The 23,881-nt window shown below is 38.7% G+C and overlaps 1 protein-coding gene across 9 annotated transcripts in view; it reads left to right on the top strand.

Annotated features, from left to right (window-relative positions):
• Positions 1–23,881, top strand: part of si:dkey-237h12.3 (teneurin-3) — a 132,371-nt gene that overhangs the window by 8,352 nt on the left and 100,138 nt on the right. For 2 of the 9 annotated variants that reach the window (XM_053323283.1, XM_053323282.1), the window contains exon 2: positions 17,987–17,999. The exons of the other annotated variants lie outside the window; for them this stretch is intronic. In XM_053323283.1, the coding sequence (XP_053179258.1) occupies positions 17,987–17,999 (13 nt within the window). The remainder of the gene's footprint in view (positions 1–17,986; positions 18,000–23,881) is intronic. 9 annotated transcript variants of the gene reach the window in all.

The following is a 23,881-nucleotide window of genomic DNA, read 5'->3' as shown; positions in this document are numbered from 1 at the left end:
CTGTGCCTTGCATTGTGACAGTGGAATCAGCCTATTGATCGTAGCAGGCAGAAATCCTCCCTCACCACTTTTATAATTCAATATGGCACAAGCAGACCACAAAAAGAATAAATAACATCAGAGAGTTTTTTTTTTTTTCTGGTCAAAAGAGCTGGCCATCTGTGATGTTTTTTGAAGATCACTCCAAATCTGGCAGAGAAAACAGTTTCATCATTTGTTAATAGGAGCTGGGAAGGTGTCTGAGCTTTATCTCGTGGCTCGTCAAAAGAGGAGGTGCGCTTTGATTGCCATCATTTATTGTCATCACTTCCCTGCTTGCTGGCACTGTCACCGGTTAAGTGCTCACATTGTTAGTGCCCCGGGTGACAGGGGATGTGGGATACGGCGGTGACGTGCCGAGATGTCATAGCAGGTGTTGTGCTCATCAGTCTTGTGAAAAGATTCTGGTTTCTATTTTGGAGGAGTTTGGAAAGCCTGGAGGAGGTCATTGCCCTGTTTTTGTGTCGAGCAAAGGTCAGTGACATTTGAAGCCACATGTAATCGAAAGGCAAACTGACCGCTAGTATGGGAATTTCGATTTACCCTGGTTACGTCTCAACATCCTGATAAATTGTATGTGTGAGATGCCATTTTGTCATGTGTGAGACTATTGTTGTGAACACATAGACACAACAGCAACACACTGTGGAAAACTTTCCACTCACACCACAGATACCCCCTACAGAGTGGATGATCTGATTAGACTTTGGAGTGTCTTGCAGTATAAATTAGCATATTAATAAGGAAAAACATATTTTCTCGAAAGCACCCCATTTCTTTAATGCCTTAAAGATCATTCTAATATTAACCCTGTTGAACCGCAGATGTTGATTTGGAAATATTTTCTAATTATTGCATTAATTCCTGTATTTAACTGGAAAAACAGGTTTTAATTCATGATGTAGGTATGGCTTGACATAAGGTAATTCTGTATAAAGCATTTTTTAAGTAAATATAAAATACATATGTTGGATTTTCAGTTTATCTCTTGGTTTGGAGGATTTAAATTAGACTAAAAATGATCTCTATTACATATCAGTGAATGTGTTTATTTTTTTCAATTAATGGATTAAATATCAGGACATTTTAAAAAATGCCTGTCACAACTTCTTCTGAGCTTTAGTTATTCTTTTTTTTTTTTTTTTAAGTATATTTTTTTAGGGCTTTTTGCCTTTAATGGACAGACTAGTAGAGAGAGACAGGAAACTGGAGGCAGAGAGGGTGGAATGACATGCAGGATAGGACCACTCGGTGGGGGATTCGAACCGGGGTCGCCTGCAGTGAGGACCGTAGCCTCAACACATGGGGCGGGTGCTCTACCCACTAAGCTAAACACCACCATTGTTTTTTTTTTTTTAATAACAGTCCAAAACCGAACAATATTCAATTGATAATATCATAAAATAGAGAGAAATAGCAAATTCTCACATTTAAGAAGTTGCAACCAGCTATTTTTGTCCCTTGTTCTGTCACCTAACGGCTGAGTATCAACATTTGCCTCTTCAACCAGTTAGCCTGAACATTGCAGACAACACTGTCTTAGCCTACACAGCCTAGACTACACAACCTAGACTACACTTGCTATAATCACTTGCTGGTGCCAAAATGCAGGACATGTTATTACGATTAGGAATTACTCTGCAGTTGTCAATTACGAGAGCCACTATTTACCGTCCTCAAGAGAAAATGGCTCATTTCATTTCATCACACAGCCTAATTGAGTGTTTGTATTACCATGCAATACGGAAATAGTCGGGAAGCCATTTTATACTCTATGAATATCAATGGAAGAAAGGGAAATTAGCATGTTGATCCAGTTGTGTTGCTCATAATTATACGACTAGTATCTCAGCAATCAGGGACCATCAGTGTTTTTTTCTAAACCCAGAGATCACTGCTTCACTCTCCTGGGATATAGGGAAAAAACACATATAGAAAGAACCTATATGACACACTTCTTGTCAAGGCATTTATCCCTCCCACCCCTTCTCACTGATTGCTTGTAAAGTGGATAATCAAGAAACTGAAGCTTATTCTTTGCATTCATAGCAAGCAAGTTAAAACATTTAAAGTGTAACATGTAAGTGTAGGGTTAGGGTTAAGTTAAGACCTATACTTTGGAAAAGATAGATGAAAGTTGAGGATCATCAAGATATAGTATATAGGTCTTTTTTTGTTTCATATTGGCTAAAATAGATTTTCTTCCCTCTCCTGGAGCACCGCTGGGTGTTCAGACGTTGTCCCCAGACTAGTGCCGACCCATCAATCCATTTGGATTCACGTCTTCTTTCTTTTACGATCTCCTTTCTCTCCGCTATCTTGGGACAAAGGAATATTTCTTATATCTATTGTCATGGTGCTGTGGCTTTGACCTTTGCGCTTCTGAGTATTGGATGTCGGCAATCAAAAAGTTAGAAGTCAAGGTGATTCTTCTGTTGTGGTCTCATCTGGATGTACGAAACGTCCCTGCTTTGCTTTTTGTCACACTCGTAAGATCATCTTGTGTCACGCTTGCTTGTAAATTGTAAGTTTAAAAAAAGGTCTTTTGTCCCCTGTTTCTAAGTGTCCTTGAACTAGACACTGAGTCTAAAGCTTCTTGATTACAGAAAGTTGCTACACCTAAACAAGAAAACCATTCAACACACATGGAGCATGTTTTTTTTAAGCTATAGGCTGCAGAGTAAAACCACATTCATCTAAACTCTACACTTTTAAATAGTCCAATTATATGACCAAGTATAATGATGAAAATATGTTAAAAAAAAAAAAAAAAGTATTGTCTTAATTGTGTTGGGCTGCGCTAATTTCCATTTTGACATATGCAATTAAAAGCATACTTAAACTGCAAATTATATCACTGGATCTTTTTACTCACAGTGGAAATGTGTTGGAACCTTTTAATACACATGAATAAATGTTTCATTAAAAGGTCTTGGCTCCAGTCAGGATTTCAGGGAGTTTTCGTCATGTGAACGTTTCATCTAACTCTAACAATAACATGTTTCAAAGGATTTCAATTTCTTTTCACTGTGTCAAATGATGTTTGTCATATTTGTTAGAATGAATAAAGTGAAGGATGTTGGTGGAGAGTTGTACACAGAATACAGTTGGCAGATCGCTATTTCCTGAAAGCAGAAGAGTTTTAATTATAGAATATCAAGGGTGTTATTTACACTGGGTATAAAATGTCCCATTCACTGCAAAATACTCACTGTCCTCTTCACCTTCACTTTTCAGGTTGATTTTCTCACTAAAAGCTCTTAAATTATATACTTAAATTATCACCATATGTTCAGTAAGCAGCAGCAAGTGTTTTGCAGACATTTGTGCCTTTTGGCCTTGCCTATATGGATATAAACAAGTTGTGTGTGTGTGTGTGTGTGCCTGTGTGTGCCTGTGTGTGTGTGTGTGCCTGTGAGTGCCTGTGTGTGTATATATTTTTTTTCTATTTTTTTTAAATTGTATTATATTTTAAACTTTTGACACCAAAAGTATACTCTTAAAATATAATATTAAAAAAATAATTTGTCATTCCCTAATAGTTATAAAAGTAAGGACCATAGCACTGCAGTGTACAATATAAAAATATATATTTAATAATGTAATTTATTTCATTTTTCATTGACTTATTTCTGCATTCTTTGTTTATTCTAATTTAAACCCTTTTTGTTAAAAGTATTGATGAAAGCATAATTTTTGTAATAAAAAAAAAAACAAAATTGACTATTTACAATCTAAAATGTACAATCTACTTTTTATCTCCTTTAGTTACTGTTCAAATGTTTTCCCAGTGAGGTGATTTTAAATAGTTTTAAATCCAGTCCAATCCACAGTGTATACCTCTGGTGTGCAGATAAACAATATAGATGGCCATTAAATCCAGTCTAGACTCCTTATTGCCAGCACGGGACATTTGTGGCTGAAGCATATTAAGATGAGTTTGATTGTAATACTGTTTTGGGATTTACCCTTACTGTTTTATTTAAGTAGTGTAGCTGATTCGCTGCACACAAAGAGACAAGAGACAGACACAGGACCACAGAAAATACAGTAAGCACGCTCCTGATGAGACGCCCTGGTGGCTCATCAGGGAGAGACAGAGGCGGGGAGGTGAGGTCAGCTTTAAACTTGTAGGATCACTTCATGCTCTCAGCTTTCTCCACACGTCATTCATGTTTCTGTCTCTATTTAGTATGGGCACTGAACTATGAAAGGAACAACCTAAAATACTCTCACATGTTGGTATTTGCATGAAATCTTGGCAGTTCTCCTCTCTGAAGTAATGGCATCAAATCATCTTGTAAGCTGTTCAGGTGATGGGATTTTAAATGTATAAACCAGATGTCACTCCCCTAAAATTGCTAAGTGTGTTATACATGCTTAAAATAGTTCATATGACAGAATAAAAAAAGATCCGTTTCCTCTCTGTAGGGCATTTTTTTAGGCCAATTTTGATTTTCAGGGGAGAAAAAAGTCTCCCCTGCTAAAGGACACTCTTATGGCTGTGTAGAGGGATTTGAAGGGCTGATTGGAAATAAGGTGATGGCACAATGATATTCTGAGGAACACACACACACACACACACACACACACACACACTCCAAAACCTACACACCCTTCCTTTCCTTAAGGGAGAAAGGTCAGTATCCAGAGGAGGAAATTGGGAGCCATTGTTATGATTGATCACATGGCAAGGTCCAGAGAGGATGCAGTGTCACTTTCATTGTCAAACTCATTATACCGCAGAAGAAGATTCCCCTTCCTTGCACTCATGTCCTTTCTCCCCAGCAGTCATGTGAAGAAACCCCTCCACTCTACTGTATGCGGAGACGAGCTGCGAATAGGGCATGTCGAAGTGGGAAGCCAAATGAAATATGCTGAACCCACACAATGATCCCACTATATGCTATAGTAGGAAAATACATAATTCTGCAACAAGAGAAAATCAACTGAAAATACAGAAAAAAGCATTTTAAATGAGCGCTGCGGCAGGTCTCTCACTTGGAATATTAGCAACATTATGAGTCAACTTATACGTTCGGCAATGAGGAAGACTGCCAAAACAATTATAATATAACAGAATTGAAGTCTTGTAGCCAAAGGCAGCTTGCAAGAGGTTTGGAAGGATATTCTGGTCCTGATTAAAAATGAATGGTATCAGAATACATAAAGCTTTCTGGCCAAGTGCCCAGAGCAAAGCATCCTGAAACTGTGGTCACTTCAGAGGCAGGGGAAAGGCATTAGGTATCGGCGTTATGAAGGGATGCTCAAGTAACAGACGTTCTCAGTTCAATTCATCTAATCACCAATGCAAACCTAAGCACTTTGCAGATATAGATTTGAGGCCAACGATTGATACTGTATACCGTGTAAACTGATTCATGCTCAAAGAAAAAAACAACCAAAAAAACACAACAAAACATACTCTGTTGTAAATGGATGTCGTCTTTATATTTTCCCTCGACCTTTTGCGAGCTGTGCCTTTTATCTCGGTTGAACAACACCACTAAACAAAACATGAAACAGAATCCTTAATTTAGTCGACAAAATCTTATTTTCCCTCAAAATGCTGTTCTCAATATTACGATCCTTGCCCCGAATTGCCATGAATGTGGTTTGCATTATAAAATGACAGATGAATCAGAATGGAACTGACATATTTTTTTTTACTCCGCTCACTACTTTACATCAGTCATTTGCGATTTGAGATGATACATGATTGAATTAGGGATGACTTAACAGCTCAGCCCTAATGTAAACATTTTTTAGTTAAAGCAAAACCCACTTTATTTCAATCATTTCCCACTTGAAAAGACTATTGTAGCCTTGGTACATCCGAGTAAATATTAAGTAATCTTAACAGAAGAACAAACACAAGATAATCTTGGCTATTGAGTATATAATCCAGGGTCATAAAAAGCAATGAGCTGTTGAATCTCAGCTTCAAGACACTCCCTTGTTTTGGATTGTTTTGCCTCTGTGATATTGATCCTGCCTAAAGGCTTCCAAGAGAGGTGAGGGCTGTCTCTGCCAAGAGTAGAGGTCACTCAGATAAATTGGCCAGGTTGGCTTTTACCAGCTTCAGGGTCAAAGCCCATTCATCTTATTAGGCCGATGTATCCTTTTAGAGGCCTCAGCAGTAGGATTAGACAATAGAGCAGCACCAGAACATTAGATGACAGACCATTTGGCAAATAGGTTAGAGCAGTTTCCACCTATTGTCTTTTTCAGCATTACCCGAAGGAGCTGTCTGCGGAGTGTTACATGGCAGCTCTAAAGGTTGGAGGGCCAGGAGAGATTCACTTTGGCTGGGTTATTGTCTGAAAGATTTCCTTTAGTGAATATTGCAAAACAATAGTGAAACATATGTCAATGTTTGTCATCTGAAACTATGCTAGCTAATATACAGTAAATGTACACTATTAAGAAACAATGTCATTGTTTGGTGTTTTTTGGTACCAAAAGATACTAATCAATCAGACATTATGGCAATATCTAGCCTCTAGCCACTCTAAATGTCTGTTTATCACTATTTATCTATTAACTGTTTGGTGTGTAAATTGACAAATGAAACAGTGAAAAATAACCATTCAATTTCCCGAAGCGCAAGGTTGCATTGTGTTTTGTACAACCAGCAATTCAAAACCCAAATGAGTTCAGTTTACTGGTATAGATGATAAATAACAGCTATTTACATTTGAGAAGCTACAACCAGGGAGTATTTGGCATTTTCAAGATTCAATTAAACACTTAATAGCTTATCTAAATGGCTGCAGATACATTTCATTTCAGCTCTCCAAACTTTATTATCACTACTGCTCAAAAGCTTGACTCACTAAAGTTTGATGTAATTCCTCACTCATCTCTTTGCTATCATTTGGTATGAAGTGATCAAACAGGCCAGCTGGACGAACATGGGCTTGCTTTACATGTCATGTTACATGATTTCATGGATGCTGAATCTCAACTTTGTTGCCCTTTGAGGCTGCCAGTATGAAAAGTTGCCCAGTGCAGATCTAAGACAAGTTAAATAGCCATGTAAGACAGTGTCACTCATTTCCAATCTAAACTTTCTCCAAGAAGAAGATAAAAGGTCACAAAGGAAAAAAAGCGAAGCAACTGAAAATGTAGGTGATTATACTCAAATGTTAATTTGACTTAAAAAGATTAGTTCAAATGGAGTCACACTACATTTGCGTCTTTTTTTATTATGCTTGATATAAAATACAGTCCAAGTAATGACTAAATGCATAATGACACTATTTGCCAAAATAGACACATTGACATTGTATTGAGTTGTTTACTCACTGATTCCCTCCAATAATAGCTAGCAGAAACTCTCCGTCTTTCAATCATTACTGCCGTGCAGCCTTCACCTCTGGTATATTTAATGCATCGTTGAAGAAACCCAAACGTGGTGTCAAAATGACACACACAGTACTCCAGTAATTGGATGCCCACCCTTCTCCTTCCTCCCCCACTGCTACTCACTATTGTTCAGAGAAAAATGTGTTGGCTCTAATTTAAACCCCGCCTCTGACGCTCCTCAGTGCACCAAAAACACTGAATTACATTGACATTTTTCACTATAATGGTGTTACTGTGACTTTTCCTATTAGCCTTTTAGTAAAGATGTAGCAGTAAGGGGTAACTGCCAATGAATCATAAGATGGTGATAATTGAAGTAATATTTGGCAAAACTATGCTTTTACTTAACCAGTTTTCCAGGATGAGAAAAACCTGGCTGACCCCAATCAGAGCCCACCACCACCTCAATTCATCAGATGTCTCTAATCATACTGATATAATTTAATGGTCCAAACCACCTGTTTAATACTCACCCCTGATCCTCGTGTGTGTGTGTGTGTGTGTGTGTGTGTGTGTGTGTGTGTATGTATGTATGTATGTATGTATATAAATATATATTTTTTTCTTTTCTTTTTTTTTATGCTTTTCACAAAAGCTGCTTGTTTTCAAATCACTTCAAGAGGCACTGAGGGACAGTCAGCTTCAAGAGGACTTTCTTGGAGTTTGCTCTTGAAAGAAGTATAAGGATGGCATTTGGGACTTCATTAAAATGGCTTGTGAGAAAATTTTTCTTCCACCCTCTGCTGCATGACACAATACATTTACCATGGCAAAAGAATATTACTCACAAATAATCCACCGCCGCAGTGTGCCTCACGCAGAAGCCATTTTGCATCTTAGATGAAGTGGTGGCTATGTCACTGATGACTTTCTCTATAACATATTAAATCATCCTGTCATTCCGTCGGGGTCTATCACATTTCCATAGAACACGACATTCTTTGTTATTTATGTTCTAAATTATGTCGCATGGATAGATTACATGAAAAATGCTTCGATGATTGCTTTGAGGAATATGATAAGGGCATTTGTGGTCAGTACTAAATATAAAAATGTTATGTATACCAATGCAAACAAGTGATTAGTTTCTTTCTCTAATCTTTTACCCATTTAATGTTGGTGCCGAGTTAATTCCCTCGCTAATGATAAGATAAGATAAGATACATTATGGTCACTGTATTCATCATACAATGAAATTGCAAGTGCCCATCACAGTGGTATTCAGACATACTACTACCACATACATACATACATATGTACCACTACATATGTTCAGCATCACACACAATCAATTATGTCCCATCATAAAACTACACAATATTTAAAAATAATAATGATGATGATGATGATGATAATAATAATAATAATAATAATAATGATAATAATAATAATAATAATAATAATAATAATAATGATAGTAATGCATTATCCACTGGAGGTGTAACCATTTTTACCATTGTAAAATGAAAATGAAAATTGGGTACACCATTGTAAAGTGAGATGGAAAATGGTCTGTGCACTTCCTGATGGCAGGATTGCCCTGTGCTTAGAACCTCCTATCCTTATAGTCTCAAAGGCAGCTAAAAGCCAAATGAAAGTACAATATTAGCTAGAGAATTGAACATTATGCTAATACGTCCTGGGCGACAACTTCAGTTGTGCAGGCGGAGTGCTCTTAGCTTATCTAGTAGCAGTACTTCTACTCTCCATTATACTTCATCAACAACATTCATTTCACCACTGGCTGCCTACCAGGGTGGGCCATATTCTCTCCATCATTTAGTTTGTAGATGTTAGTGTTACATGCACCAGGTGCTGGCTGACAACTAAATGAATAATGTGTCTGGTAGAGGGAAAACTCAGTCAGGGGAAGCCCATTCCCTGGACTCTCCATTAATATCAGAGTCTACTCTTTCAGGGGATACTGCTGACATTTTGCTCTCTGTGTAATAGAGACCTAACCTTTAAGCACTGTAATGAAGAAGTCATTTTTCATAATCCGCTGTCCATTTTGGAGAATTCCTCAACTATGGTATGTCTATGTATCTGTATGCATCAGTTATTTTCAGGCTAAAACTACATAAAATAAAATTCCCCCAATCGAAACTCTATCACACTTTATCAAAAAACAATAGCTATTGCTGGGGTTTTTTTGTAATTCATGACACATATTTACAATGGATGCCAGGCCATAGTTGATGACTTGGATGGATGATCATAGTGCACATTTTGTTGTGTCCAAGTCTGCCTTAATTCCTCAAATCCAGACTCAACTGTTAAGCCACCATAAGAAAAACCAGCAGCTCCCCTGTGTCCTTCTTGAAGCCGAGCGGGCTGAAGGAAAGTCATTGTTTCAGCAGCCGGTAATGATGATTAGTCACAATCTGGGGGATCGACTGCACATCGGTCAAATGCATCAACATCCTCAAAGGGAGAGATGGCCCACTGTCCCAGCCACGCATACTGAGTAGATTGATTGTGTTTCCTGGAGAGATTTAGGGGCAATCTTTGATGTGTGCATGGTAATAATGTGGACATTGCTACAAAATGCTAAGCAACTACAGCTTGTTGAGATTTTTTAATCAGAATGCATTAAGATAAAGGATCATTTGGCTTTTTGATGAATTGAATGCAAGACTACACACATACTGGAAGTATATAATTTCATATCTGATGATCAGCCTTGTTTTATCTCTATCATATTACTCCATCAAACATTCTTGGCCCATTTCACATTACAAGATGAGATGCATATTTTCCTTAGGGCTCTGATGTTACCAAAATTAAAATAATGATTGCTCCCTGTCTTTGTAGCGAAGGTTTAGTCTGTGTTGCTGGACGTCGAACATAAAATTAAAATAAATGCCTGTATATGCTGTAATTAGTCACTGACTTAAAATAATACACATTTATTGGGAATTTAATGGCTTTAAACATTAGCATACAGTTAGCATTACATACTTGAGAGCTGCTGATGAGTACATCTTAGTCAGTGCATTTTTTTTTTTCCGGTGGCTACATATGATCATAATGTGGTAATTGGATAGCTCATTTATTTCACTTAGGTCTAACTGGAGGTCTCCATGCTGGAATTAATTTTGCATGGAAACCTACCTTTGACATGATGGATGATTCGTGCAAAGGTTTCAGGTTTTGCTGTGTATATTAGAGTGAGCACACTTATGCTGTTACAGTGCAAAAAATCTTTAATTTCAGTAACATAAGACAAGTGTTCCTGATTTTGTGTAATTAAAACCATTTCCAAAAGATTCCAATGAAAGAAGCACCCACTGGCACCATGCTTGGAAATATTCCACTCATTTGTTCTGACTTTACTGGAAATAGCCTTTATTATAGAAACAATGATTGAATCCAGTAAATCAGGGAAAAGTATAGGGTGTAGTGTTGCCATCAATAATAGATTGGAAACAAGTCGGCACTGATGGAACCTGAGGCCTTTCCTTTGTGGAGGTCTTAGTGCCGTAGCGGTCCATGTGAATAATGCATGGTCCCAGATAGACTCCTAGCCCTTCCACTCACTGGCTGCCTGGCTTGCTGGCTGGGCCGCCACTTTTCCCCAGCAGTGATTGGCTGTGCCTTGAGGGCAGTGGAGGAGATGGGAAATCACCTGCCCCATTTAACCATGCTGTGCTAGCTGCCTCGGCGCCCCACTGTTCAGACCTTTGTGTCTGCTGCTGGCACTCGACATTAGGACCTCTGGTTAACTTTAGTCGATGATACAGTGGCACAGAGCTGTCATCTGGATACTTATTATCGCCCTAGACTTTTTTGAAAGGTAAATCTGCTGCTGCTTCTTTTACTGTTTTTTTTTTTTACCCCTTTCTTTTTCCCTGACAGAGCAGGCGTTGTGATTGGCAGTGATGCAGTGTCGCAGTACTGCCACAATGACTGTTGTTGCCTCAGCTTCTCCCTCGATCCCCCCGCAGACCCACCCACCATCCCCCTTTTCACTGTCTTTTTCAAATTTTTTGCTAGTTCTCTTTCACACACTGACGTATGGTGCTGGTGTGGGAAGCATCCGCCGCGTTCTCAATGATCCAGCCTTGAGAACTGAGGGGGCTCTCAGCGTCCTCTCACCCAGGGGTCTCGGTGGGGAGTCCGCTGAAGCTGGGCACCCAGTCCAGCCCCCCATGGAGTGAGAGCCTGGCCGCGGCACCACATAATCCATATTCTAAAGGCCAGCTGGACTGAGACCATGGAGCACAAGGAGAGTAAAGAGACCTACCACCCCCGCCCACATCCCACTCCCCAGTAACTGAGTACCTCAGACAGCTTTGGCATGTCAAAATTGAAACTGGGCTGAATAGCCGTCATTTAGCAGCAGCTCTTTAGTGGAAATAAGAGTCCATTTTCCCCCTTTAGCTGCAGAATTAAGCATATTATGTGAAGACGATCCTGGCCTGTTTCCCATATTGTTTACCCGGGTGAAATTTTCTGCGGCATCTTTGCCAGTGCGGATACCATTTTTTTCCCTCCTGCTCCCGTTCTCTTTGTTTGCACATGGTGCTGTAGTGAAAATGAGCTGGCTTGGATGGTTCAGTATCCAGTGGGGGCTTCTGGGGTAATCCTGCTTTGACAGTGGATGGATAAATGTGGACGGGTGACTGTCAGAAGGCAGGTATTTCAACAGATTGATATTTATTCCCAGAACAGAACAAACCAAACCCAAGCCTGCTACCTCCTCTGTTGCTGCCGCTCACTCTTCCAACCCTTATTACTGTGTTGCTAACTAAGCCGCCTGTACACATTCAAACTGTATGCCTTATTCCCAATGTGTCCTGTTGCTCATTACAAACAACATGAATCGAACACACTACTCGTCTTTCACATTACATGAAAAAATCTGATAGGATATGGTGAACAAAGCGTTAACTCCCAACCCACATGTCTAGTTTTAATTCTCCCACCTCACTAATACACACCATGTGAGAATTGTAATGAGGGCGTTCATTATTCCCAAAAGAATAGAAATCGACATCATCTCTAAGGTGCTCTAAAGTGACAAATGTAGATATGCTCCCTTCTTAAAATAGCCTGCCCTACACTAGGTCTCGAATGCCGTTTCTACAGGATGGATGATGAATATAATAATTTGGGCCACTCAATATGAATTTCACTCAAGCTGTAGGGAACTGGGACACTCCTGGATTACAAGGACTGTGGTCCAAACTCAACATATTTTCCCATTTGAGCCTACAGGCGTGACCAAGCTCTTTGAGTCAATGTGTGGTTGCACTGGGAAAATGTCAAAGAAGCACTCACTTGTTCTCAACCCCAGAGGCATCACTTTTGATGTCCACCTTCAAAGAAGTCTTATCAGTCCTTTGCTGTTTTAGTTGTTGGTCATTAATTAAAGCAGACTAATACAGACTCCTGCGCCATCATGATAATTTATAAAAATGAAATGCTCAATTGATTTTGCAATAAGATATGATGCACTGCGGCACTGGATGAATTACACCACCTTACTATATGATCAGCATCATATAACTACATGCTTATATTACATGATTTGACACAAATGGACACATTTGGACGTCATTTTAATATTATTGATAACAGGTCCAGTTTGACCTTTGTTGGCAGAGTTGGGTGATGTTATTATTTGAGATGTTTATATGGAAACGTGTAAAATGTATTTGAAATCTAGTGCAATCTCTTGAATAGCCCACAGTATTTTTTGTAGATGACATAGTAGGCTGTGATGCTGATATCATGTCCAATGCTATATGCCACAACTCTGAGACATTTTCTTTTACATTCAATAACAATGTGAACTGGATATAATGTAGTTAGTTGCCACGGGTATTAGAGTACACCAGTGATTCTGTGAATCAACTGAGTTGCCCGTTTTTCCTCTAGCATTAAAACAAACAGAGCACCAGCACGTACAGATCAATAGTCTTATTGTAGGGAAAAACAAACAAGTTTTAGCTAGAAACCATCAGTGTAATCAAAACAGCAGAAAAGGCAATTTATGAACAAAATAGGTAAAGTTCAAACACCAATCAGCAATACATAATTGCATTTTATAGTACTATTGTGCAATTATGTATTTTCTTTGTTGATTTATGTATTGTCTTTGTTGATTGGTGTCTGAATCCCACCTGTTTTGTATATAAATTGCCATTTCTGCTGTTCTGATTACATTGATGGTGGCATCTAGCTGAAGCACATTCATTTTTTCCCGCAATGAATAAGAAGACCATTGATATGTGAGAGCCGCTGTTCTGTTTGTTTTGATCCTTACCACAACCATACACCCGATACAGCATTAAACTATGGCATTGGAGCTATGCATGCTGCTACTTTTAACTATATCCGCTAACACTATCAGCCTACGTGTTCAACAACCTATTGATTTCAGTTATATGTAGTTACACCATTTAATGAGTAGGCTGAGTCAAGTCAGCCAAGTGTTGTGTTTTTTATTGTTTATTATTTTCTAATTATAAGACAGAAACAAGATATACTTTGCACAGATTTACAATGAAAGTATATGTACCCAAGGTAACAAAATGACAAGACAAAATATAACAACCCCCTCCCCCCCTCCCCCCAAAAAAAAGGGAAAAAATGGGGGGGGGGGGGGGGTACTGTGTGTCATTATGCTCATTCATATCTACACAGATGGCTTGATGGACTCCCACAGGCTATAATTTAAATTATAGCTTAAAGTTCACATGCTCAATATCTAAAACACAAAATTGCTCACAGCTCAACTTGAGACTGTCAATGCAGGGCAGAATTTGACAACATGTACAGAGCAGGGGGCAGATTAACCTTTTGCCAAGAAGGAAAATGATAATCTTTTTCACATGGAAAATTCAGGTTATGGACACATCCAATATTAGATAAACAATGTATGAATTCATGAAGCTTATTCAAGATTATGTGGTTCAATTAAAAGCACATAATCTACACACATGACTTAAATGTTTTTACTGATAGCTGATTTTCTATGATATTTCAGGGAAGTGCCTCGTGGGGCAGCAAATAATAAGGTGTGGTACCATTTTTACCAAAATGACATACTGATCCTGTTCACCAATATTAATATGTTCCTTTATTTGGACTACTTTCAAAATAAAAAATCTACTTCGTCTTCCTTTTAAAGAATCTAATGAGGACACGACCATTTCCAGGTGTTCTTTTGATTAAGGATCTGCAGTTTGTGAAAGGGCGTCTCATTAACAGTTTGCCTTCTTTGTAAAATTCTGTCAAAAGAAAACAAACAATGCTGACAACCTAGCCAATGGGAAAAGATCAAAACAAGCTTTGGATAGCTTCAATTCTCATCATCACACTGACTTACACGGTGTAAAAGTCTGCCGTTAATGAATTATTTTTGGTGTTCTCATTGTTCTGATGTTCAAACTCATCTGTGATCAAAATGTCGGAGGATGTGGTAGGGGGAGGCTTTTGATGGTGAATGTAGCTATTGTTTGTATATTGCTTTTGTCTGCAGCAGTATATGTCATATAGAAGCTGCTGTATGTTCCCATGAGGTTATAATATAATTAAATATTTAAGTAAAAAAAGACAGACGAGGGATATTCATTAACAAGCAAACAAAAGAGATATCACAGATTTGTCTGTATGATGAATAAAATGATGTCCAACTGAAGGAGAGTCGTTTAAAAGTGGCACTTTAAGATAAGGCATACTGTACCTCGGTGACACCCTCCCTCATGAATTCAAATCCAGGTTTTAAGTCACAGCCTGTCACCTTGCGTGATAATCTTTTTGGACACCATTTCAGATTTTTGTGTTTTAAGGGTAGCAATTCACCTCTCCCTCCCTTCCTTCTCTCTTCTGTTCTCCTGCTACTTCTTTAGAGGGGTAAACACACACGCAAAGCTCCTCAGCCTATCATCTGTGACTGCAGCCAGACAGCGTAACACGATCCATGATAGAGTGGTGCAAATCGCCCAGCGCTCTGGTCTACCATCTCACACAGGGAGGGGGAGAAGCCCAAGAGATAGGTTGAGTTAAAAAAAAAAAAAAAAAAGGAAAAGAAGAAAGAGGAGGAGGTGGTGGAGAGCTGGGGGAGAGTGCGGCAGCGGTGGCTGGCAAGTAGAACGATGCTGGTGTGACTTTCCGGTCCACTAGGTTTTAACCCTTTGGACATCGCTTGAGTGCCATCCATGTGTCAGTGCGATAGTGTTCGCGTGCAGTGTGTGGCTGTGTAGCAGCAGCGGGAAGAGGAGAAGATCCGGAGCATTTGCAAATCCAGTACAAAGCAGCATCGCAGTCTGAGTGTGGACCTTCATACAGTAAAGCATCAGTGGGGAATTACTACTGGCATTTTTTGAAGGTAACATATCAACTTCTTTTAAATCCTTTTCATAATGAGTGTAAAGAATTAACCCAATTTTCTACTCTGGTGTCTGGTTTCTGATTTTACAGTATTTTACTAATGCCGTTTTGTGGTGGACGTCTGTGCTGACAGATCTGGAGTTGAACATGAATTGCATCTGTCAACAACTTGGATGTGGCGAAATAATGTTTAATGCATTGCAAGAGCTGTGTACCGGCAGCCTGGGCCTTATTGTTACTGCAGAAAGCTAGAGTCTATTGTATTCCTTTTCAATCCCCTCGTGGATCTTCCTCTTCTATATGAGGGGGTGGGTGTGTTTTGTGTTTAAAATGGTACTGCAGCTTAACACGTGTAAAATGATAATATCATGTGTCTGGTATCTGCCCAAAACTATGTTCACAGGCTTGGAAATATTTACATTCAGGAACATTTTTGGACCTTAGTGGGGTCAAGTTGCTTCCTGGTCACTTAAAAAAAGTGTAAGTGACAGATGTGTGGAGAACTCACTACTTTACATAAGCACTGAAGGTACAATAATGATAGTTTCTCACATCATCAGAAGCACTGCTTGATTATGTGGAACAAATGGAAAAAAAGAGGATTTTAATATTGTATGAAATATAATATTAGGAGTATTTTGCCTTAAGCTTTCTAAACTGCATTAGAGCGATAAGACATTATACTTGTATTTCTTGGCTCATGCTCCATAAGAAACTGCTGCTTATTTTAAAAATTTTTAATTTAACATGACATCCATGAAGTATTATGGGTAATGTATGCAAACAGGGTACCCCAGGTGTTGCTTTTAGGTGCTGACTTGCCTTTGATTAATCATTTTGGGTTGACGTCATGACCTCAAAGACAGAGATGGATTGAAGTGCTTAGCAGACCAATAGCTACAAAGACAAAGAGTAATTGGTGTGTAGCAAGTTGTGGCCAATGTAAGCAGAGCAGATGCATCAACAGAGGAATAAATCTGAGCACTGCAAAGGGTCATATGGTTGCAGTCCCACATACATTTACAGGTGACAGGTGAATACAAGCAGGTAAATGCAATGAGCTTTTCCTCTGCGGGCAATGCATCTTATGAGGCATCACAATAAATTATTCTTCGGGCCATAAGGTGAGTTGTGGAGCAAGGCAAGTATATTTTTAGCTGCCTGAACGAGAGGGAAATGATTAATTATATTCTGCATTTATTTCTTCATTTTAACATCCATCAGTAGAGTGATTTTAAAGCTGCAGTCTGCTGTATAGCTGGGTTTCGGCCATGTTTGTCTGTGCAGCAGTGTGTAGGGGTAATTGAGGGGGTGGTCATGCCGCTGAGGAGGTGGGTATATTGTGATCCAGCCATCTTTATATGTGTCAGTGGTAATTACATTGAAAAAAAATGAGATTATGTCCCTGGAGAAAGAAGCAGATGCAATACATACTGAGTGGTATATGCTGGAGGAGAGGTAAAGTTCTGAACAAGCTATGGTGACATTTACCATATGTGCAATCAGAATGGAAATGATTCTGAAGCTTCAATATCATAAATCATAATGGGTTGATGGACTATCAATAATTTGCACGGGTTTGCTTTTGATTCATTGTTCTCTCAGTGGACTAAAGCTGCTCGGCATTCGCATTAACAGTAATTTTTGTTTTAATTTTCTTATCTCATGTTTCACCGGGCAGCTCTGTCGGTTTCATCCTCGTCATGCTCTTACTGGCAAACACACGTCAGGACTTCAGGGCCAGCGAGAGCCTTTGTCAACAAAAGCTTTTGTGCATTACGATGTGGTTTCTGGATGAACTGTTCCATAATTTATGTAATGAAAGGATGAACTGTTGTTTAATTTATGAAATGTCTGAATGAAGACTTTGTCTGTTTATTGTGCAGCTCTGGATCACTCCATATGGATCTCTGAGTGTACAGCATGGTCTGCTCAACTCATATTTGGCTATGAAGCACAGCAGCAGCTTAAACTGCAGAAAAAAACAACTTTAAACACATTTTGATTCATTTTTTCACTAATTATTTCAATTCATACTTAAATATTCTGACAAAGATTGAGGGAAGCATGATGACACAAGACATACATATCAAATGTTATTTATTTTGTGCAAGAACTGTGATCCAAAAAGTTTCGTTAATTGCTGTATCAGCATTTCCCATAAAGACCTTGGCCCTAAACCAGAAGGAAGGTAATTAGGTAGGTAGATAGAGAGATAGCGAGATAGATAGAGAGATAGAGAGACCTCTACTGTATACACATACACTCATGTCTGCTTTCTCGAAGACATAACTGACATCATTTTTATAAAACCTTATCTTCATATCAACATCTGAAATGATCTTAATACGGTTTTTGGAAAGCTTGTGAGTGATAAATTTTCCAGATAGAGTGATGTCAGCTGGGAGACACTGAACTCTTGTTTTTAATTAATGCTCAGTCAAATACGGTGGATGAGAAAATCTGCACTCTTGAAAGCTTCAACCCAAGATCTAATGGGAAAAGTTAATTAAAATGTGAGCTATAATTACAGTAGACAACTTAAATGTAGAAAATAGGTTATTTAGAATTATGAAAACTATTTGAAAATGTATATTGAACTTTTTTATAACAGGGACAGTGATTGAATGAAGTTGTCACCGTACTGAAGTGCTAACTAGAGCCTGACTAATACTGGATTTTTGGGACTGATGCTGATATTAGGGAGTAAAAAAATTCCAATGTTTATATATTGGCCGATAACCTCCTCAAATATGGTTATAAAACATTTGTGACAAAGATATGTCATGGAGGTAGGATATTTAACACTTTAACAATAAACTTTATTGTATTACTATAAAAATAACCCAACAAAGAACAAATATATGTACATAATATAACTTCAATTAAGACAAAAAGATCTAATACACATACAATGCTGCCCATATAACTTGAAAAAACAAATATTGGTGGATATCAGGCAACATATACGCTGGTGCTGATGTATATGTGATTGGCCAATATATCAGTCAAATGTGCTTTAATCAAAAATTGGACTTTGCTTTTGGCTTTTGTTCATCTTGTCAAACACAGAACATAATTCAGGCTGAAGGCTAGTCTCCCTTTATGTGCAAAACACCAAGGTTGGAATGCACAGAGGGCAGCTGATCAAAGCTTAAAATGAGTTTGGTGGCAGAAAAATGAAGTTAAAAAATACTCGCTGATGGAATTATGTCCAAGGATTATGTTGATTTAAAAAAAGTGTTGCAGTAATTTACATGGCCCTGATAAACTTTACATACCAACTGAAGACCAGGGTTGGACATCTTATGACTTGCTTTTACAGAATATAGTCAAATCACAAACTCAGTGCATAAAATGGACACTGTGAGTGTTATACATGTGTATATATAATGCAATAGTATGATTATTACTGATTATTCATGTGTAATACTGATCATTATTGCATTCATGTTGTAGTTGGTCAAGTTGATTGAACTATTCTATGTTCTCGTGGTTAATTTCATGTACAACAATGCATCATACTGTATGAACAGATTCTATGTTTTATGTGTAAAAGTGGAACTATAGGTAGAGTAGAACTATAAAGTAACATAAGTAAATTACTGTACAGATGTCTTATATTTGTTTATACTACAAATTAAGAACTTAAGTAAAGGTGCTTGGTTACATTTCACCACTTCCCATTGTTAATCATCTCAAAATACAGTATCAGATTCAGATTTATCCAGGTTCAATTTATACTAATTATAAGTTTGTCATCATATTGGCTTCAAATGGTCTCAGGTGGAAGGCAAGACTCACATAAAATAACGTTAGTGTTGCCTGTCATTGGTAACCTATCTTTTCAGACCAGGGCAAACTTCTCATCATGGCCAAATGTTTATATCTAACTTGAAATAGTTGAACTGACAAGAAAGAAAGCATAAAAGTGCTTTGAAATGTTGTTTGGTTTTTATATTCAACATATCTTCACACTGGACCTTTTTAAATGCAAAGTTTTCTCCAGTAATGTATACTTAGCAGGGTGTCAACATTATTAAAACCACACAAACTTTCCTCAAAACCTAGAATAAGAAAAGCGTTTTATGATGTGGTTATTTTATTTTACAGAATCTTACCCCGCCACCGTCTGTGGTTTTGCTTCATTTGTGACTGATGTGTGTGTGTGTGTGTGTTACTGTTTTGCTCTATAGTGACTAGAATTCACAAAGTAATGATCACCCCTACCTCACGTAATGCTGCTGGGGAACGGTCGGCGCCCCTGTTCCTCAACTGTTTACTGTGGACATTTACGGGTATCATTATCCAAACAGTGATGCCAGTGGGTGGCTACCAGAGCTGGAGGTGAAATAAGCCATTTAGCTGCTTTATGATAGCAATCCCCAGCCCTCGCTGTTTTCACTTCCAGGGTCAAAGCTTAGCAACCATCTAATCTCCCCCAGTCTCACAGCTTTCATTAGCACAGCACTTGATCAATCAACACTGTTGCAAGTGCCAGAGTTTGATGCATTTTTTAGATGAAAGGACATAACCATAATATCTACTTAGATCATTATCATTGTTTTGCAGGTTCCCTTTACGTCTTATTTAATTGACATTTAATTGCATTGAATAGAAATGAATAAACGTGATGCAGCCTTTATTACATTATAATAATAGTTTGGGTGCACACAGCTTTTAATGCAAAGTTGAAGAAAACCATAAGAGATGTCAACACAGGAAAGTCATATCATTGATTTTTATGTTACCTGACATATTAAGTACTAAAATAGGCTTTGAAACCTTAACATGGCACTGGTGTGTTGAGTATTGATTTGTAAGTAACTTTCAGGCTATACACTGACACTCTGATGATGTTATACAGACAAACTATGACTATTTCTTATCAAATATTAAAAAGTATATGTGGAGTCTCGACTAGTTTTTTCCTGTTGTAATTGGCTCAGATCTCAGAAAGCAGTTCATAGGTTTCATCTACCAAATGCCAGGCCTGTCATCACATCTGCATACAATAGGATATGTTAGAAATCCATGGCCCCTCCTTTCATCCACCTTCACTTCTTTCATAATCAGGGGCAGTGGATGGGAACAGAGGCAAAGAGGAGCTTTTTATCCCTCAATAAGAGGCCACTTAGGCAGATAGTTCTCCCTAGACTCATCAGCTTTGGTCTTTTTTTCCTGGCACCACATGAAGGAATTTGTGGAAGAGGGCAAACATGCCATCTAATTAAGGATACCTTTCATATAAGCTCACCTCTCTCCCTATAATTTCTCTTTTCGCTCATCTCTCCTACTGCTCACTCTCTCTCTCTCTCTCCCCCACATATCCTCTTCTGTCTTTTCTCTTTCTTATCATCCATCATAAGAAGCCCTAAGGTGCCCTTCGCAGTTACTGTAGCTTTTTGGTTAGGTCCTGATGCCTTTTGAAATCTTTGGCTACCCACGCTTGCTTTCAAATTGATACTAAGCAAAACTTTGAAGTCCCAACTCAGATGTGACCAAGAATGTCGAATCACTGTAATAATTCACAAAATATGTTGTTTGCAAACATGAGCACAACACATCATTAATGTGCAGTATGATTGGAGTGGCATCAATTTGAATGGCATTTTCAGGAATCAGCACTATTTGTTTTGAAAAGTGAAGGAGAGCGAAAGAGGGCTCTGTCTGACTTTGTTCTATTTCTGGGGATGGCTGCTGGAGGATTACTGCAAGTGGCAGAGTATTCATTATTTAGATGGCACTAGCGGAGTATGGGGAGCTGGTGGTTTCATAAACCACTTGACTATGACATGTGTGCTGCTATACTAGACGGAAAGATTAGGGGGAACAGAAAAAGTTAAAAGTTTAACTTCCTAATTTTTTCTCCGAGTGACGACACTTGTAGCAGGTCTCTATCAGAGACTGCTGAGACCGTCAACACTAACTGAGACTGATGGAGCAAAGTTAGATTGATGGAGTTAATGGATGAAATCGTTGTGAGTTGTCACATATTGCTCTCTATATAGGCTTTGCAAGTCATAAAGCATTCATTCAGATGTCTTATGATGCATGTCAGATGTGGTATTATAGTTTTTAATACAGCCTCCTCTACTTGTTATTCCATACAAAATGTCTGAGCTTAATATCTGCAGCAGCAACTCTTTGTGGAGCCTAGATGATTATGAGGTAATGACAGTTTTGTTGCTTGCCTGGCTTCAGATTTTCTTTAAAAAAAGAAGATATCAGTTGCAACATTTTCAAAATGGCCTTAGAGAAAAAATGTGAATTTTAAATGAGAAAGCGGTGACAGTTATGTGCTGCAAAGAGAGAGCAGGCACTCTTTGCTAATGTGATGGGACACCAGCTAGGAATTTTCTCCTGGCACAACAGTAGCATCTCTATCGGCTGAAGTGTTTATCCTGACAGTTTTCAGCCTGGACACAGAGAGGTTTCCGCCAATGTGATTAATGCACTGCCATGCCGCCATGGTGGAGGATGTCTCTCGGCGGTCTCCTTCCCCTTTCCAGTACTCGTCCCTGATATTTCTCTAATGTGACTCGACAATGAAGAGATTGATAGTGATCATTATGCTGCTCTCAAAGAGTAATGTCACTTCCCAGCGTGATCCAGCCAGCTTCTAATTCAACGACTGCTGCGGGTTGCATATGAGCAGTGGTGTTGCATATTGTTACTGTACATACAATTGGCTACAACTGTGTTATGTTAAACCAGAGCCAATGACATTTACGTATCACCTCCTCCTGCTGTTATCTCAAACTCCTGAAGCTCTGTTTGCATTTTCAGTGTTGAATACAGTGCCTCAGGATGGCTCTTTTTAGCCAAGGAACTCGACACTGGAAGTATTATCGTACCAAACAAGGGAATCAGCCTCTCACCTTAACACTTTGCAAGCTATATCACCATTTCCCAGCACTCTCTGTACAAATAAAGTTGTGAGGGTCATTCATTTGTTTTCCCTCGTTCCAAGTCCTTACAGCTAGGTTGATTTGTTTATCTGTATGTGTTTAGCCCCTGGCCCCAATCTTCTGAGAGAAAAAGAGGTTTAGCATTTAAATTGGTTGATCCACCGTACGTTTGCTAAACCTGTTTTTAAAGCATTACATTGATGAAAAGCCAACGCTAATCCCTGCGGGGGTGCGACCTTATCTGACTAAACACCTGACAATGAGATTCTATTGTCACTCTGGGAACACAAAGACTCACAGTAAACGTATCTTGCCATAATTATTGACCTCTGTAACAGAGTGCTACTGTAGCCCCAGGTTAGCTGGCTACAGGTGTAATTTACAGTGTGAATTTTAGAGCTCAGTGTGTTGTTCTTTTGTACCGACGACATGGGATAGCTTCAAAGCCCTTTCTGACTCCTTACAGCTGAGGAAGTTGTACGCTGCTGTTAGCTTGTCTGCCAAATGTCTACAGCAGTAAGTCCTCAGTGTCAATCAGTGTCCAGACCTGACTGAAGAGACTACGTTAGCATACTCACTTTCATGCCTAATCCCAGAATCTCCTGTATGCATTTCTTTTCATACTACAACTGATCCTCATGTTTCACACTTCCTATTGTATACTTAGCCAGACAAGACATTTAGTCAATATAGTTGCCTATGAATATGGAGGAGACAAAGTGGCCTTCACCTGAATGTGGCAGATGTGATTTCTAACTAAATCATGGGGATTACATTATTGACAGTGCCTTGAATAAACATCAGGATGAGGTCAAAATTCATTGTCTTTCGTATTTGCACCGTGTCCGGAGCATGTTGAGGTTTTTAAAGCAACCAGAGCATGCATCACTGGTGTGGAATAATTATTTCATGTGGTGAAATTATCATAATTCAATGTTAAACATCAGATCTTGATATGATTTTACTGCTGACGGAGAAAAAGGATACTGCTGTGTGATTAACTGTGGTATCAGATTGTGCCCAGCATTGCAGATTGGCTGTGAAGTGTATCCTTTGACAGTCTGTGCTGCATGTTAGTCCAGATTTATCATCATCTCTGTTTTGGAGAATTTCTAAACTGCACATTCCTTCAGCTCCATCAAATGATAGGAACACTTTCTGAGCCAGGTTGAGTTTGACTCTTAAATGTGGTATCATGCATGATCTGGCTTCATAGACTGGTG

Source organism: Scomber japonicus, chromosome 8, assembly GCF_027409825.1.
Source record: "Scomber japonicus isolate fScoJap1 chromosome 8, fScoJap1.pri, whole genome shotgun sequence".
Taxonomy (NCBI): domain Eukaryota; kingdom Metazoa; phylum Chordata; class Actinopteri; order Scombriformes; family Scombridae; genus Scomber; species Scomber japonicus.
The sequence above is the reverse complement of the archived record's forward strand: the minus strand, read 5'-3'. Positions and strand labels throughout refer to the sequence as shown.